At 44.0% G+C, this 18,930-nt stretch overlaps 1 protein-coding gene across 2 annotated transcripts in view; it reads left to right on the plus strand.

Moving 5' to 3' along the window:
• ofd1 (OFD1 centriole and centriolar satellite protein) overlaps window positions 1-18,930 on the plus strand; it is a 73,293-nt gene that overhangs the window by 29,711 nt on the left and 24,652 nt on the right. For both annotated transcript variants that reach the window (XM_078408977.1, XM_078408976.1), the window contains exons 15-16: window positions 1,750-1,861; window positions 11,675-12,283. In XM_078408977.1, coding sequence (XP_078265103.1) covers window positions 1,750-1,861; window positions 11,675-12,283 — 721 coding nt within the window. The remainder of the gene's footprint in view (window positions 1-1,749; window positions 1,862-11,674; window positions 12,284-18,930) is intronic.

Consider the following 18,930-nt stretch of genomic DNA (forward strand, 5'->3'; position numbering starts at 1 on the left):
AGGGATGGGTGAATCAAGGAGTTGCAGAGGGAGCGGTCCCTGTGGAAGGCGGAAAGAGATAGGGATAGGAAGTGTGGGATCACATTGTAGGTGGCAGAAATGTTGGAGAATAACGTGTTGGATGTGGAGGCTGGGGAGGTGTAGTTTGGATTTCCCTGGTGTTGGAATTATGTTATTTGATGCCTGTCATACTCATAAGAACACATTACACCAACTTTTCATTAACTTGAAGCCACCCTGAAAAGATAATGATTGCACTTTACTCAGGTCGCTAATGATCACTATAGCCTTTCACACTTAACATTGAAGTATAGAAGGTGCTATATCAATCAAATTTCAAGTCTTGCTTATATATTGAAACTCATTTCTAAGTTTTGGATGTTGAATAAAAGGTCTTGTACTGATTTAACTAGCCATAAATATTTTTTAATATTTTAAAATCGTTGAATTCATGGTCATAATGTTTCATCTGTAAAGGCTATAAAAGTGCCAGATATTTCACATTTAACATGAAATATCGTGTCTATATAAATGTGCCTTTTCTTTAGGAAAGAACTGCAGATGCTGGTTTAAATCGAAGGTAGACACAAAATGCTGGAGTAACTCAGCGGGTCAGGCAGCATCTCTGGAGAGAAGGAATGGGTGACGTGTTGGGTCGAGACCCTTCTTCAGACTGACATCAGTCTGAAGAAGGGTCTCGACCCAACACGTCACCCATTCCTTCTCTCCAGAGATGCTGCCTGACCCGCTGAGTTACTGCAGCATTTTGTGTCTGCCTTTTGTTTAGGTTTTGTTTAGGTTTAGGTTTATTATTGTCATGTGCAATGAGGAACAGTGAAAAGCTTTGTTTCACATGCTATCCAATCAAATCAGATAATACTATCAATGCAATCATACCAAACTCAAGTACAAAACATAGTTTGAAGGAAAAGTCCCAGTGTTTAGTTTAGTTTCGAGATACAGCGTGCAAACAGGCCCTTTGGCCACCGAATCCACGGTCACCCATATACTAGTTCTATCCTGCACATTATGGACAATGTACAGAAGCTAATTAACCGACAAACCTGCACGTCTTTGGAATGTGGGAGGACAACTGAGAAAGCCCACTCGGTCACAGAGAGTACAGGCAGCACCCGTAGTCAGGATGGAACTCTGTCAGGCAGCAACTCTACCGCTGTGCCATCGTGCCGTCCTGTGCAGAATATAGTTCTCAGCATTATATCACAACAGTCCAGAGACAAAGTCCAATGTCCACAATCAGGGACAGGATTGAATTGTATTGCCTTCCATCACAGTGAGGAATGTGGAATCCACTGTGATGGATGTTTATGTTAACTTTTATGTGGTTGTTGCTTATCACTTAGTATGGCTGTATGGTAACTCAAATGTCACTGTACCTTAACTGGTACATGTGACAATAAACTGACCTTGGAACCCTTGAAACCTTGATAATCGGACTATACCCTGGTTTATGGAAGGACCGTACAGAAGCCTGATAACAGGGGAACAAGCTGTTTCTGAGTCCGGTGGTGCGATGTTTAAAGCTGCTGTTCTTCCGCCCGCCGGGAGCCAGAAGAAGATCCAGGCGGAAAAGGTCTGATTATATTCACTGCTTTCCTGAGGCTGCATGGTGTAGACGGAGTCAATGGTGGGAAATCTCGTCTGTGTGGTCTGTATCTTATATTAAGCATCAAGCTGATGCAAAGTATTTTTGGGAAATAATTTGTTTTTCAATGATTTCTCTTGCAGGTGGAGCGCTGTGCGCAGGTGAGAAGCCAACTTTTGGAATTTGAGGATCAGACCAGACGGCTGAACGGCCAGGTTGATGATTTGAAACTTCAACTGCGGCAGACACAGTTGGGTATGTTATTTTAGAACACCGCTTTTAATTCAATGATCTACTTAACAAATAGGCCTTTTCCCATTGGTATTGGAATATTGTTAGTGGTTTACATGAGTAATGATAGCTGCAGGTTATGGTGCTGTCAATAAATCTGCAGGGGGAAGAGCTTCTATTGATCCTCAGCAGTTGCATTTGAGGGAGTGAAAATTCCAGCAGTTGGAGAGAAGATCAAGTTAATGAAGTGGAGCCTTGACACGCTCGTGCAAGGCCAACCAGCCAGCAGATCCCTTGGCCATGACTGAATTAAAAAGCAAGAGGTGTTCGATGCAATGGGATGCATAAATCCGCAGTGCTGAATGAGATCCATCCCAGGTTAATATGGGAAGAAGCAAGGAAGGAGATTGCTAGGCCCCCTGATGGAGATCTTTGCAGATGAGGTGCCAGTTGAGTTTTGGATGGCTAATGTTGTTCCTTTATTTAAGATGGGCAGCGGAGATAAGCTTGGTAATGAAAGCTGGTGAGACTTATGTTAAGACTTGTGTCAAGATGCAAGCCCATGGTATTGTCAAGGTACCAGCGTGGATGGAAGATTGGCTGACCACCAGAAGGCAAAGAGTAGGAATAAAAGCCTTTCTGCTTGGCTACAGGTGACTAGTGGTGTTCCACACGGGTCTGTGTTTGATCCGCTACTTTTCACGATCAGGATGATCATGATCATATTTGTGGCTGTTTGCAGATAATACGAAGATAGGTGGAGAGGCAGGTAGTGTTGAGGAAGCAGGGAGTCTTCAGACGAACTTGGACAGGTAGGGAGAGTGGGCCAAGAAATGGCAAACGTAATAGAGCACAGCAACGGGTGTGATCATACACTGGTAGAAGAAATGCAGGTGTAGATATTTTCTAAATGGGAAGAGAATTTAGAAATTGTAGGTGCAAAGGGCCTTGGGAGTGCTGGTGCAGGATTCCCAAAACGTTTATTTGCAAGTTTAGTCGGTAATAAGGAAGGCAAATGCAATGCTAGCATTCATTTTGAGAAGACTAGAATATAAAAGCAAAGGTGTAATGTTGAGGCTTTATAAGGCACTGTTTGGGCCACGTTTGGAATATTGTGAGCAGTTTTGAGCCTCATATTTGAGGAAGGATGTGCTGGCATTGGAGAGGGTCCAGAGGAGGTTTACCAGAATGTTCCTGGGGCTGATTGGGTTAACATATAATGAACGTTTGATGGCTCTGTTGGTACTCGCTGGTATTTAGAAGAAAGATGGGGGATCTCATTGAAACCTACCGGATAATGAAAGAGTAGACGTGGAAAGGATATTTCCAGTAATGGGATAGTCTAGAACCAGAGGGCACAACGTCAGAATAAAAGACATACCTTTAGAATGACAATGAGAGATTTCTTTAGCCAGAGGGTGGTGAATGTGTGGAATTCAATGCCACAGAAGTCTGTGAAGGCCCAGACATTGGGTATTTTTAAAGCAGAGATTAATTGGGTCTTGATTAGTAAGGGCATCAAAGATTACAGAGAGAAGCCAGGCGAATGAGGTTGAAAAGGAAAAATCGATCAGCCATGATTGAATGGCAGCAGAGACTCGATGGGCGGAATGGCCAAATTTTGCTCTTCTACCTTATCGTATGCAAATTGCAGATAAAAAGCTGATGCAAATACATTTTGGTTCCCACTTTCTAAGCTTAAATACTGGTCTACCCTGTGATGCCCAAGTGCCCACATCAATAATTGCATAAAGGTTAAAATCTTACCTGGATTACGGTGCAATTTTGATTTGCAAACCTAAAAAGGGCCATTCTTGCCTTACAGATGGTGAAACGTAAATCTATTTGCTTGATTGTTAGTGGAAAGGTGTTGTCACAGGATGAGAAGGTGAATAGGTGCTCATCAGCTCTTAGAACGTAGAACAGCACAGCATAAGAATAATTAAACTTTGTCCCGCTCACCTCACTTGTTTTTGACATTTCCGCCCTGGGAAATATGTTATAATATGGGAAATATGTTATAATAGCTACACTATCTACACTATCTATGCCTCTCAGAATTTTATATACTTGTATATATACTTGTATACTTGTATCAAATCTCCCCTCAACCTCCAAAATTCCAGCGAAAATAAGCCAAGTCTATCTAACCTCTCCCGGTAGCTAAAACCCACGAATCCAGGCAGCATTCTGAAAAACCTTTGCACTCTTCCCAAAGTCTCCATGTCTTTCCTGTAATGGGGTGATCAGAACTGCATGCAGTGCTCCAAATATTGCCCAACCAAAGCCCTATGAAGCTGCATCTTGACTCCTTGACTCTTATACTCAATGCCCTGGCCAATGAAGGCAAGCGGCCTTATGCCACCTCTACCACTGTATCTACTTGTGCGCGATTTTCAGGGATCTATGGGCTTGGACCTCAAGATTCCTCTGCACATCAATACTTTTCAGGGTCTTGCCACTAATTGTGTACTTTCTCCTTGCATTTGCCATTAATTGTGTACTTTCTCCTTGCATTTGACCATCCAAAGTTCAATATCTCGCTTGGATTAACCCTATCTGCCATTTCTGCAGCCAAATTATTTCCTGCTGTAATTTTACTTTGACAGCCTACCTCACAATCTGCAGCTCTGGCAATCTTTGTGTCATCTGCAAAATTGCTAACCAACCCATCCACATATATGTCCAAAGTGGACACAAAATGCTGGAGTAACTCAGCGGGACAGGCAGCATCTCTGGAGAGAAGGAATGGGTGACATTTCGGGTCGAGACCCTTCTTCAGTCCTTCGATTTAAACCAGCATCTGCAGTTCTTTCTTACACACATATACGTCCAAGTCCTTTATCTACACGGCAATCAGCAGAGGTCCCAGAACTGATCCCAGTGGAACTCCACTAGTCATTGACCTCCAGCCTGAATAACACCGTTCCACCACAACCCTCTGTCTTTTATCTGAATCCATATGACCAGGTTTCAGTGAATCCCATGCATCTTAATCTTTTGGATCAGCCTACCATGGGAGATTTACCAATTACACAGTGTAAAAATGGCATAACCCACATTTGCACAGTGAACCCCATCATGGTTGATGATTATGCAACAGAAACATTCCTTCAAGTAGAGCTCTCCAAAATGCTTCCGGAGGCTTCTAAGAATTATATATGTATATATATATATATTTTTTTTTTTAGAGATACAGCGCGGAAACAGGCCCTTCGGCCCATCGAGTCCGCGCCGCCCAGCGATCCCCGCACACTAACACTATCCTACACACACTAAGGATGATTTTTACATTTACCCAGTCAATTAACCTACATACATGTACGTCTTTGGAGTGTGGGAGGAAACCGAAGATCTCGGAGAAAACCCACGCAGGTCACGGGGAGAACGTACAAACTCCGTACAGACGGCGCCTGTAGTCAGGATCGAACCTGAATCTCCGGCGCTGCATTCGCTGTAAGGCAGCAACTCTACCGCTGCGCCACCGTGCCGGATATTGACAGAGTGAATGAAGAGAGACTTCTTCCTCTGGCCGGTGGATGTGTGGCATGTTCTTGGGTAAGAAATTTGTCATGAGAAGACATTTCTTTAATCGTGGATTGTATATTTTTGATTTTCTTTACCACTGGGAATGGTGGGTGATCAGGAATGGAGTATGATCACTACTCGGATCAGAATCTTTCTTGACAATGAGAAAAATGCACTGGACAGATGGTCGACTTGATTTACAGAGCAGTGTAAATCAGTATCCGGAGTGAGCATTGTTGTGGTGGAGAAGCTTGCGAGTGCCGAAGATCCCAAGGGTTAAACTGCCCAGAGCACTGTCCCTGGCAGGGTCACGTATGGCGGGCAGGTCGAGAGGAAGGTTCGTGACAAAGCACAGCTCGAGAAGTTTACCAGAATGCTGCCTGGATTGGAGGGTATTCGCCATAAGGAGAGGTTGGACAAACGTGAATTGCTTTCTCTGAGTAGAGCCCTGATAAAGCTTTGAAAGTATAGATAGGGTAGACAGTCAGAACCCTTTTCTCAGGATGGAAATGTCAAAGATTAGAGTGCATAGTTTTAAGGTGAGGGGGTAAAATGTTGACGTGATGCACGGGGCAAGTTTTTTACACAGATGATAGTGGGTACCTGCAATGGTGGTGAAGGCAGATACAATCGTGGCATTTAATAAGCTTTTGGATAGGCACGTGGGTAAGCAGGGAATGGAGGGATATGGATCAAGTGGAAGCAAAGGAAATTAATTTAACTTGGCATCATGTTGGGCACGGACATTGGAAGCTGAAGGGCTTGTTCCTGTGATGTACTGTTCTATGTAAGAAGAGGACTTGCAATGGTAAATAAGGCAGAGGATGATGGCTGGCCAGTAGGTGGAGCAGTGCACCAGCTGTGAAGGCAGAAGAAAGCTGCAGCAGGGAGAAACTCCCAACCAATGTGGAGCCCATACCATTAGACCCAGGTCTGTGTCTGTCAAGGACAGACTGATGGCTGTCAGTGCACCAGTCTCCCCACATGATGAAAGGCTAGGACAGAGTGGATGTGGAGAGGATGGTTCCACTCGTGGGAGAGTCTAGGACCAGAGGTCATAGCCTCAGAATTAAAGGACCTTCCTATAGGATGGAGATGAGGAGGAATTTCTTTAGTCAGGGGGTGGTGAATCTGTGGAATTCATTGACACAGAAGGCTGTGGAGGCCAAGTTACTGGATATTTTTATGGCAGAGATAGATAGATTCTTATTTGGTACTGATGTCAAGGGTTATGGGGAGAAGGCAGAAGAATGGGGTTAGGAGGGAGAGATAGATCAGATAGATAAACCATCCAACCTGGCGTAGCAAGCTCACCACAGGAGCCCGTGCAGCAGAGGACAGACGCACTGCAGACGCCCAGAGGAAACGCACCGCGCGCAAGGCCCGGGCTACCTCCACTTCCACTGCAGCACCCATCCACTTGTGTCCTACGTGTGGGCGTGCCTTCCGGGCCCGGATTGGCCTCACCAGTCACTTCCGGACCCACAGTCACCAATCCTCCAACTGAAAGTGAAGTCATGGTCATCTTCCAACCTGAAGGACGAACAACAACAACAACACAACAGATCAGCCATGAGTGAATGACGGAGTAGACTTGATGGGCCGAATGGCCTAATTCCGCTCCTATCACTTATGACCTTATGGCATTTAAAAAAGGAACGCACAGGCATTCCCCTGTAAGGACATATCACCTGCACATCCTTAAAAAGGTGTAGGAAAATAACTGCAGATGCTGGTTCAAATCGAAGGTATCACAAAATGCTGGAGTAACTCAGCGGGTCAGGCAGCATCTCAGGAGAGAAGGAATGGGTGACGTTTTGGGTCGAGACCCTTCTTCAGACTGGTTGTAAAAGGTTGTAGTTCCAGGATCAGCCATTACAAGATCCACAGAAACCTCCCTCCGGGAGAATAATCATAATGGACTTCGAGTGATCGCTGATGATGCAGTCTCATTGAATGATAGAATATTATTTTTTGTGCGATAATCAAGGATTTTCAGATTAGGAAAATGGCAATATACTGCACAGGAACAGGGAGCGTACATTTGCGAGTGGCATTCACAAGCTGGTGTCATGTCTAGCACATAGAAAATATGGTTGCAGTTGTTGGTTGCCAATCAACTCTGAGATCACATTAAGAGTTCTTCATGTGCCATATCTAGGCAATAGAGCTGCTTTTGCACAGACGTTTGCTAGTGCTACTCTCGAGGGTTTAACCTAGAGAGGGGTGGGAACCAGAGTAGAAGGTCATTAATTGGAAGGAGTGATGGCAAGATGAAGGTTATGATCAGGAAGACTCAAAGGAAGGACAGGCAGGGAGAGCTGAAGGAATATGGTGATGCTGATGGACTGGAGTGTATTTACTTCAACGTAAGAGGTATTGTGGATAAAGTAGATGAACTTAGAGCTTGGGATGATAATGTTGAGCTCATTGTGGAAATGTGGTTGTGAGAGGGACATTTCTGGCAACTCAATGTGGCACTCAGAGAGGACACACTATAGAGTTTGTTCACTGAGGTGATATGGGTGGAGCTTAGAAATAAGAAAGGTGCAAGCACTCTGATGGGATTATATAATAGGCCTCCTCATAGCAAGTGGGAGATAGTGGAACAGATATGTAGACAGATTTCCAAAGGTGCCAAACAACAGAGTTGTCTTAGTGGGTGACTTTAACTTCCCCAATACTGGCTGGGAATTGCTCAGTGCCAAAGACTTAGACAGGGCTGAATTTGTTTGGCGTATCCTAGAGCGTTTCTTGAAACAATATGTGGATAATCCAACCCAACAGGGAACATACTGGGCCTTGGGAAATGAGCCTGGCCAGGTGACCAGTGTTTCAGTGGAAGAATATTTGGGGATAGTGATCACAACTATCAACTGGCAACTGACAAGGTTCCGCAAGGTCGGCTGCTCTGGAAGGCTAGATCCCATGGGATCCAAGGAGAGAAAGCTGAATGGATAGAAAATTGGCTTTGTGGAAGGAAATAGATGGTGATGGTGCAGGGCTGTTTTTCTGACAGGAGGCCTGAGATTTGTTATGTGCCTCAGGGTTTGGTGCTGGGCCATCACTGTTTGCCATCTATATCAATGATTCGGATGGTGGAGCGGTGCGTTGCTGCTTTACAGCACCAAAGACCCGGGTTCGATCCTGACTACGGGTGCTTGTCTGTACGGAGTTTGTACGTTCTTCCTTTGACCTGCGTGGGTTTTCTCCGAGATCTTCTATTTCCTCCCACACTCCACAGGACCAGGCAAGAGAGGTAAGAGAGAAGATTGCAGGAGCCTTGACAAAGATTTTTGCGTCTTTGCTAGCCACAGGCAAGTTCCTGGAGGACTGGAGAGTGGCTAATGTTATTCCTTTGTTTAATAAGAGATGAATGTGATTGATAAGGATACGGCGGTGGATGTTGTATACATGGACTTTAGTAAGATATTTGATGAAGTCCCCCATTGTAGGCTGATCCAGAAGATTAGGATGCATGGGATTAACAGTGACGTGGACGTACAGATTCGGAACAGGCTTATTGACAGAAGACAGGGTTGTGGTGGAAGTACAATATTCAGGCTGGAGGTCTGTGACCAGTGGAGTTTTGCAGGGATTTGTGTGTTGGTACCTCTGCTGGTTGTGATAGAGGGGTTGGCTAGTAAGTTTGCAGATGATACTAAGATTCCTATGGTCACGGACAGTGAGGAAGGCTGTCAATAGACAATAGGTGCAGGAGGAGGCCATTCGGCCCTTCAAGCCAGCACCGCCATTCAATGTGATCATGGCTGATCATTCTCAATCAGTACCCCGTTCCTGCCTTCTCCCCATACCCCCTGACTCCGCTATCCTTAAGAGCTCTATCTAGCTCTCTCTTGAATGCATTCAGAGAATTGGCCTCCACTGCCTTCTGAGGCAGAGAATTCCACAGATTCACAACTCTCTGACTGAAAAAGTTTTTCCTCATCTCAGTTCTAAATGGCCTACCCCTTATTCTTAAACTGTGGCCCCTTGTTCTGGACTCCCCCAACATTGGGAACATGTTTCCTGCCTCTAACGTGTCCAACCCCTTAATAATCTTATACGTTTCGATAAGATCTCCTCTCATCCTTCTAAATTCCAGTGTCAAGATATACGGCGGGATATAGATCAACTACTGAAATGGGCAGATGGAGTTTAATCCGAGCAAGTGTGCCGTGTTGTGCTTTGGGAGGTCAATTGTATTGGAAAAATATTCAATTAATGGCATGACCCTCAACAGCATTGATGTACAGAGGGATCTTGGGGTCCAAGTTCATATCTCCCTGAAAGTGGCAGCGCAAGTGGATAGTGGTAAAGAAGGCATTTGGTATGCTTCCTTTCATAGGGTGAAGGGAGCTGATAGAAGTATATAACATTCTGAGAGACATAGATGGGGTAGGCAGAGGGTGCTGAATGCCTGGAATGTGCTGCCAGGGTTGTGGTTGAGGCAGACACAGTAGTGGAATTTAAGAGGCGATCATAATAATATCTGGATATGCAGAGAATGGAGGGGTATGGAGTATACCCAGGTAGATAAGAGATGGTCTTGGCATCATGCTTAACTCAGATATTATGGACTGCAGGGCCAGTTCTTGTGCTATACTGTTCTATGTTCTCATTTATTTTGTACAATGTCTTGTTCCATTTACAACTCCTCAGATAATGCATTTGATTGTGCCTTCATACTGGACAATTTTCAGGCTAAGACTTGGGTGGCTTTCATGCCACAATAATGCAAGATCATGATAGTTTTCAATGAGAAAGAGTCTAGCCACCTGACTCATCTCTAAGGTGCATGGTGGAAATTTGGTGCAGTCGCCATTTTGATGGGCACCATCCAGCCAATTACACTTAATGATGGGGTTTGAGGCAAAATTCATTCACGTGTGACACAAAAATGTGACACCGTGTGACACAAAAATGTGACACCGTGTGAAGACTGTTTCACATATTAAATTCTGAGAGCCTTTTTCCTGAGGCTAAAGACATGGAACCAGCTTGCCAAACAATCTTGTCTCAGCCACCGTGGTGTGCACTGTTCCTGCAAGGTATCTGTTAGTAACTTTCCAAAGGTTCTTCAATAGAACCTTCTGCAGGTGCCCAAGAACAATCCACCTGCAAAGTTCTCCTCTGAGCTGCCCTAGTAGTTGGAATTCTGAATATGTGTATTGGCAAAGGGCAGTGAAACATAATCTGGTGCAATACTTAATGTAATAATTTTAGCTTTAACAGGCATGTTAAGGGCCTGTCCAACTTAGGCGGTTTTAAGGCGACTGCCGGCGACTAGGCTGTTGCCGAATGTTCGCCGGGGTGTCAATAGACAATAGACAATAGGTGCAGGAGTAGGCCATTCAGCCCTTCGAGCCAGCACCGCCATTCAATGCGATCATGGCTGATCACTCTCAATCAGTACCCCGTTCCTGCCTTCTCCCCATACCCCCTCACTCCGCTATCCTTAAGAGCTCTATCCAGCTCTCTCTTGAAAGCATCCAACGAACTGGCCTCCACTGCCTTCTGAGGCAGAGAATTCCACACCTTCACCACTCTCTGACTGAAAAGGTTCTTCCTCATCTCCGTTCTAAATGGCCTACCCCTTATTCTTAAACTGTGGCCCCTTGTTCTGGACTCCCCCGACATTGGGAACATGTTTCCTGCCTCTAATGTGTCCAATCCCCTAATAATCTTATATGTTTCAATAAGATCGCGGCCATGATCGTGAGGAGTCTTCAATGAATCGTAGCGGATCTCGGCGCGTCGCGGAAAACATTTCCAGATAGAAATTTCTCGGCGACAGCTGGCTTGTCACCAGGTATCATAGCTTATTGCGGGCGCTGTCGCATGCTGTCCCCAGGTTTGCTAGGTTGTCGCAGATGCATTTAGAAGCACGTAATATTAAATTAAGAAAAGGCATTTGAACATACCAGAAGATAGTTTTGTTTAACCAATTTATTTACCGTCAGGACATTTGACAGGTAGATTGGAGGCGACAGTTTGATGGTCAGGTAAGCGTGGGAATTTCGCGATGTTTCCGAAGACGGTGTAAACTCTTAGCCAGGTGCTAGTTTCACAAAAAAAGTAACTTGCATCGACCTGACTCGGCATTGTCGTGGCCATTGTCGTAGGGTGAAAGAAAATTTCGGCGATCTGCTACGACTTTGACAGTCGCCTTTAAAATCGGGTAACTGGGACAGCCCCTTTAGAATGTCACTTATTTTTTCACATGTTTTTGAACAAGATACTTAATTAAATAGTCACAAGGTTGTACTTTTGCCCTTCTAATTTAACATTTTGTTTTTGTTTGTACAGCTTTGGAGAATGAAGTGTTCCGTAATCCCAAACCCTCACTGTTTGAACGGTCTACCACTGCAGACTTTGAACCTGCCGATACTTACGTCGATACTGGTGTACCCAGGAGCAGGGTGATGCTTGACGAACGCCTCGTTTATCCAGGTGCTGGCACATGTGCAAATTACTCTAAATACAGTGGAACGCCAAATTCTTCATCAGATTCAGACCAAGATTTTGTCGCAGGAGCCAAGGCCCGAATAAGAGAGCTGGAAAAGGAGTCGGAGAATCTAGAGGAGGCCTATAGAAACTACCAAAATAGGGTTATCCAAACTGCTATTCAGAAGAGTTCGGAGAGTCAATATTTTTCTCAATTGCCAGTTAGCAGTATTCTCAGTAAAATGGCATCGACGCACCAGCACAGGGTGACATTTGCAGACTCTTTTCTTGCCTCCCATCAGTCAGAGCTCTCAAGAAGGCACCAAATATTTGAAGGAAGTCATCGACCAGTAAATACATTTGAAGATTACCAGTCTCCCCCTGTACATCTGTTCACCTCCCCAAAATACAGCTCTTCAACCCCTGTCAAGCAGAAGCTTGAATACGGCGCGCTCATGAAGACCTCCGAAGGTAGGATTCATTAGAAGTGTAAGACACATTATTTCATCACTAATGAGAGAGAGATATAAAAGCAGTCAATGATACCAAGTAACTTTAAGTGTAAGAAAATAACTGCAGATGCTGGTACAAATCGAAGGTATTTATTCACAAAATGCTGGAGTAACTCAGCAGGTCAGGCAGCATCTCAGGAGAGAAGGAATGAATGGGTGACGTTTCGGGTCGAGACCCTTCAGACTGAAGAAGGGTCTCGACCCGAAACGTCACCCATTCCTTCTCTCCTGAGATGCTGCCTGACCTGCTGAGTTACTCCAGCATTTTGTGAATAAATACCCAAGAAACTTTAATGTTATTTACAACAGAATTTGAGTTAAGAAAGACTCGAAACGTCCCTATCCATATTCTCCAGATATGCTGCCTGACTTTCTTAGTTTAGATTTTTTAGATTTAGAGATACAGCGCGGAAACGTGCCCTTCGGCCCACCGAGTCCGCGTCGCCCAGCGATCCCCGCACATTAACTATCCTGCACACACTAGGGACAATTTTTACATTTTACCCAGTCAATTAACCTACAAACCTGTACGTCTTTGGAGTGTGGGAGGAAACCGAAGATCTCGGAGAAAACCCACGCAGGTCACGGGGAGAACGTACAAACTCCGTACAGACGCCGCCCCTAGTCAGGATCGAACCTGAGTCTCCGGCGCTGCATTGGCTGTAAGGCAGCAACTCTACCGCTGCGCCACCGTGCCGCTCTTTTGTGTAAACCAGCATTTGTAGTTCCTTGTGTCCCCAAGAATTTCAGTTCATTTTAACCAGCAGCTTCACGTATCGGGATGCAACTGTAAATCCTGCAAAGAGATCATATTGTGAATCTAACTAACCTAATCATCCTACTTGATAAATTATCAATGCTAAAACAAGGAACTGATGATACAAGTTTACAAAAAAAGACACAAAATGCATGAGTAACTCAGCGGGTCAGGCAACATATCTGGAGAACATGGATAGGTGATGATTCGGTCGGGACCTTTCTTCAGACTGGTTGTAGCGGGGTGGAAAGAAATCTGGAAGAAAAGATCTATGCAGATGTGGAACGAGTGGACTGTTCTATTAGTATTGGCCTAAGAGACATAAAACTACCTACTCAGCCATATTAAGTAGTCTGCCCAGTCTTTTTTGCATGTAGATAATACAGATCCAAAAATGATCTGTGTAGGAAGGAACTGCAGATGCTACTTTGCACCAAAGATAGACACAAAATGCTAGAGTAACTCAGCGGGTCAGGGAGCATCTCTTGAGAAAAGGAGTAGGCGATGTTTCGGATCGAGACCCTTCTTCTGACTGAGTCAGGAGAGAGGGAAACTAGAGGAATGGAAAGGTACAGAGAACAAAGGAATGAGAGGTATGAAAAGAACAAATTGAGGCCAGCAAGGATGATGAAGTGAAGGTGGGACCAATAATGGTTGGTAGTTGGCTGTGAAAGAGGTGATAAAGAGGGGGTACAAACAGTGAAACTAAGCCCTCCACAGTTTCCAGCTTTATCGTTTCCCAGCCCCCCAGTGCCTGGTTTTACCTCCTCCAAAAATCCATAAACAGAACTGCCCTGAAAGACCCATTGCTTCTGCCTGCTCTTGCCCCACTGTAATCATTTCCATGTACCTCGACTCCATCCTATCCCCCCGGTCCAATCCCTCCCAACCTATGCCCAAGACACCTCACAGGGTTCCATTCCCTTATCTATACTATGGACATTCAATCACTCTACACCTCCATTCCCTGCCAGGAAAGCCTTAAAGTCCTCCGTTTCTTCTTTGACTGCAGAATCAGCCAATTTCCCACCACAGACACTCTCCTCCGCCTCGCGAAGCTGGTCCTCGCGCACAACAACTTCTCCTTCGACTCCTCCCATTTTCTCCAAGTCAAAGACGTAGTTATGGGCACTTGCATGGGCCCCAGCTATGCCTGCCTCTTTGTAGGGTACGCCGAACAATCCCTATTCCAGGCATAAACTGGCCCTATCCCCAAACTCTATCTCCACTACATTGCCGACTGCATCGGTGCTACCTCCTGCACCCATGCAGAACTCACTGGCTTCATTAACCCTCACCAACATCCTGCACTCAAATTCACTTGGACCATCTCCAACACCTCCCTCCTCTTTCATGATCTCTAGTTTCTGTAATGCTGCTTAGTTTCACTGTTCGTACCCCCTTGTCATCACCTTTTTCGCAGCCACCAATAGACCACTGGGGGCTCCACCTTTCCTTGATCATCCTTCCTAGCTTTGATCTTTTCATACCTTTCATTCTTTTGTTCTCTGGAGCTTTTCATTCCTCGAGTTTCCCCTCTCCCCTGACTCTCAGTCTGAGGGAAGGGTCTCGACCCGAAACGTCACCCATTCCTCTTCTCCAGAGATGCTGCCTGACCTGCTGAATTACTCCAGTATTTTGTGTATATCTCTCAAAAGGTTCTTCTAATTTTTAAGAACTGATATACAGGAAAATAACATTTTAAGAAAAATACTTATTTATGTCTCAAAATTGATTCCTGTATCAAAATTGTTCACTATCTTAGAATCTGATTCTAATTTGAATAGCTTTAACATGTATTTCAGGTGACATACATACTAGATTGTTTAAAATATTTCTCATTCCATCAGAAACTTAAATGTTATGCTTGTTCTTTTTAAATTAACTTTCTCTGGTGCTTTTCCCTGCCCCACTATGGAGTAACATTCAAAAGGACACAAAGTGCTGGAGTAACTCAGCAGGTCAGTCAGCACCTCTGGAGAACATGGATGGGTGAAGTTTCAGGTCAAGACCTGACCTCCTGCCCGACCTACTGAGTTACTCCAACACTTTGTGTCCTTTTGTGTATTAACCAGCATCTGCAATTCCTTGTTTCTTTAGAGTAACATTCTCCAGAGCACTCCATACTTTTATAGTCGGATTTAAGGGTGCTGCACAATGACTGTGGTGACTTGAAATGCATTTGGAGCATGCAAGAACATTTAATCTTGTATTGGTTTCTAAAAATAGGCAGGGAAAAAAAACCTGAAGTAGCTATCTAATTTGAACAATAATTATGTAGTGACAGCAAAATCTGAGCCATAAATTGGTTTCCTGTAGACCATTATACCTGTAAGCCCAGATGTAATATTTTAACTTAAGAAGATTTGCCAGTGGGATCCCACTCTATTCAAACCATTTATTATGGACATAACTTTTTAACAGTGTCTACTTATCAAATGGAGCAAATTTGGTACAAATAATATTGTTATTCTCATGAACATCTTCACTGCGACTCTTCAATATTCTGGTTTCACATTCTGTAAAATTTTAAACGGGAAGAATTTAAAGCTCCCAAAAAGCATACAAGGTTTGCAGGCAGCTCAACATGCCTTGGTTTTTATTGTTTTATTATTGTGGCAGCAATAATTGTAAGATAAAGAATGAAACTATAGGTGAGTGGGATTTCTCTTTACCAGTTGTTAATAGAAAGCAAGGGGTGAGTCTAGAGAAGGGTCTCGACCCGAAACATCACCCATTCCTTTTTTCCAGAGGTGCTGCCTGCCCCGCTGAGTTACTCCGGCTTTTGTGGTCTATCTTCGGAGAATATACTCTGGGTGGCGGATTTCAGTTGTCATCAACAGCTTGGTAGCACTAATATCCAAGTTTTGAAAGACATGGCAGGTGGTGAGCAAGCCAACATGACAAAAAAAAAGAGATAGACACAAAATGCTGGAGTAACTCAGCCGGCCATGCAGCATCTCTGGAGAGAAGGAATGACCCATCCCTTTTCTCCAAAGATGCTGCCTGTCCCACTGAGTTACTCCAGCATTTTGTGTCTATCTTCAACGTAAGCCAGCATCTGCAGTTCTTTCCTACACATGACAAAACAAAATCTACTTGACCTACCCCTCGCCAATCTCTCTGTGGCCAAAGCAGCTATGCATGATAGCATTGGTCCGAAACGTCACCCATTCCTTCTCTCCTGGGATGCTGCCTGACCTGCTGAGTTACTCCAGCATTTTGTGAATAAATAGCATTGGTAGAAGTGCATTTCCATTTTACACCTGCTCCATCTGCGATATTAACCTTATTAGTACAACTAAACAGTTTCAATAAAGACCAGAATCAAGCAAGGCTTCATATTTGCCCCAAGGCTTTTCTCGATCATTCTTGCTGCAACGTTTCATGTCCCCTCCAGCAAACCTACTGCGAGAGGGGAGTTAATAGTCAGAACCAAAGAGAAGCTGTTCAACCAATGGCAATTGCACTCCAGAACCAAGGTTACCAACAACATTACTGTGGTTGGAGTAACTGGCTTCCAGGCCTGGTGTGGAAGTGGATACGATATTGGTGCTTGAGAGGAATTTAGCTGGCCACATGGATATGCAGGGAATGGAGGGATGTGGATCATTCCCAGGCAGAGGGGATTAGTTTGACGGCATCATGTTCTGCACAGACATTGTACGCCGAAGATCTTGTATCTGTTCTATTTTCTAACTTCAATAAATGTCAGCAACATACTTAAAAATTGAATTAAAAAAAATTCCAGTTTTAACTAACCAGGTTCCTCTCTGGTCCTCATTCACTAAATCAAAGGAAGTAGAATTACAAAAGGCAGCTTATTGAGTGTTTGTTCCATCAGTGCCTTTTGGATAATTGACTATTGCAATGTAGTACTCCATCTGGTGGTATGCTTGAGATATTGTTAAACCTACTTGACAAAGACAAATATGCTTTAATTTTCAATAATGGTACTATGGATATTTTGGGGGGGAAAAATGAAATCTATTGTTACAGGGAGTTACAGCACAGGCATTTTGCAGTAGTAAGCAACATATGGGATTCACTGTTGCTTCCATAAGTAAGGACAACAAATTCACATGCAACTTATTTGGGACAATGCATCTGCTTCCCAGACTGAATATCTTCATCCAAATTATACCTAATCAAAACTTGCCTCCATTATTCTCCTTCACTGGATTCAGCAGTGATTGGTCATAAAGAGCAAGATTATGACAAGGAACTATTTTCCAGACCACCAAAGAGTCAAGAATGGTTCATTGCCATATGTGCCAAAATAGAATAATGAAATTTTTACTTGCAGCAACACAACATGTTTGTAAACAAGTACTCAATAGATAATGTAATAAACAAACATTAAAAAATAAGCGAAATAAATCTTTAAAAATCCAATGTAGTGCAACAAAAACAAAACAAAGCCTAAAGTCCCTAGTGCAACCAAGGCAGTTCATAGTTCGGAGTTTAGTTGGAGTTTGTAGTGTTCAGAAGCCTGATGGTCTTTAGGAAATGGCTGTTTCTGAACCTGGATGTTACAGTTGTCAGACTCCTGCACCTTCCCGAGGGCAGGAGTGAAATGGGAGCGATGACAGGGTGATGTGGGTCTCGATAGTGCTGGCTGCTGCCTTAAGGTAGCGATTCCTGTAGAACCTTCGATAGTGGGGAGGTCTGAACCTGTGATGGACTGGGCAGTATTCACTACTTTTTGCAACCTTCTTTGTTCTTGGGCGTTTGAGTTGCTGAACCAGGTCGTGATGTAACTCGTGATAAGGGCAGAGATGTATACGTTGCATACATGGATTTCAGCAAGGCAATGGACAAGGTTTTGCCTGGTTGTGTGGACTGGAAGGTTATATCGCATGGGATCCAAAGACCTAGCTGAAAGGATTTAAAAATTGACCATGGAAGGAAAGGAGAGAGTGATGGTGAAAGGTTGTTTTCGGACTGGAAGCCTGAGACACGCTAGGATTGTATTCCTTGGAGCGTAGGAGGATGAGAGGTGATCTTATTGAGGTTTCCTTCATAAAGTCATGAATGAAATCCAATGCCCTCCATAATGTTTGGGACAAAGACCCATCATTTATTTATTTGCCTCTGTGCTCCACAATTTGAGATTTGTAACAGAAAAAAATCACATGTGGTTAAAGTGCACATTGTCAAATTTTAGGGCATTGTAGATTGCCTAGATGCTCAAGAGTTTTTCCCCAGAGTAGGGAAATTTAGGTCCAGAGGACAGGTGAGAGGGGAACGATTTAATAGGAATCTGAGGGACAACTTTTTCACACAGAGAGTGAGGGAAATATGGAATGAGCTACCGGAGGAAGTCATTGAGACAGAAACAATAACAGCATTTAAAAGGCATTTCGACAGATACATGGATAGGAATGGCTTAGAGGAAAATGGGCAATATACGGGGAAATGGGGCTAGTGTAGATGGGGCACTTTGGTCGGCATAGGCAAGCTAGGCCGAAGAGCCTGTTTTTGTGCTGTATGACTCTAAGTACTTCTTGCATTGAACAATAATTGGACCCTCACTACCATCATGAAATCTTCACCCAATCCCTACACAATTCAGCAAGTTTCCATACCCCTTCTCAAGCAGTTCTTAGTTTACCTTGAACTCCTGTTCATAGAATAGTACAGCACATGAACAGGTCCTTTGGCCCACAATGTTCATACCGAACTTAATGTCAAGTTAAACTAATATCCACTGCCTCTGCCTGGCCTATATCCCTTCATTACAGTGCATATCTGTCTGCTTATCTAAAAGCCTCTTAAATGCCATTATCTTATCTGCCTCATCACTCTCTCTATATAAAAACATTGCACATGTCCTTTAAACTTTGCCT

Source organism: Rhinoraja longicauda, chromosome 12, assembly GCF_053455715.1.
Source record: "Rhinoraja longicauda isolate Sanriku21f chromosome 12, sRhiLon1.1, whole genome shotgun sequence".
NCBI lineage: Eukaryota > Metazoa > Chordata > Chondrichthyes > Rajiformes > Arhynchobatidae > Rhinoraja > Rhinoraja longicauda.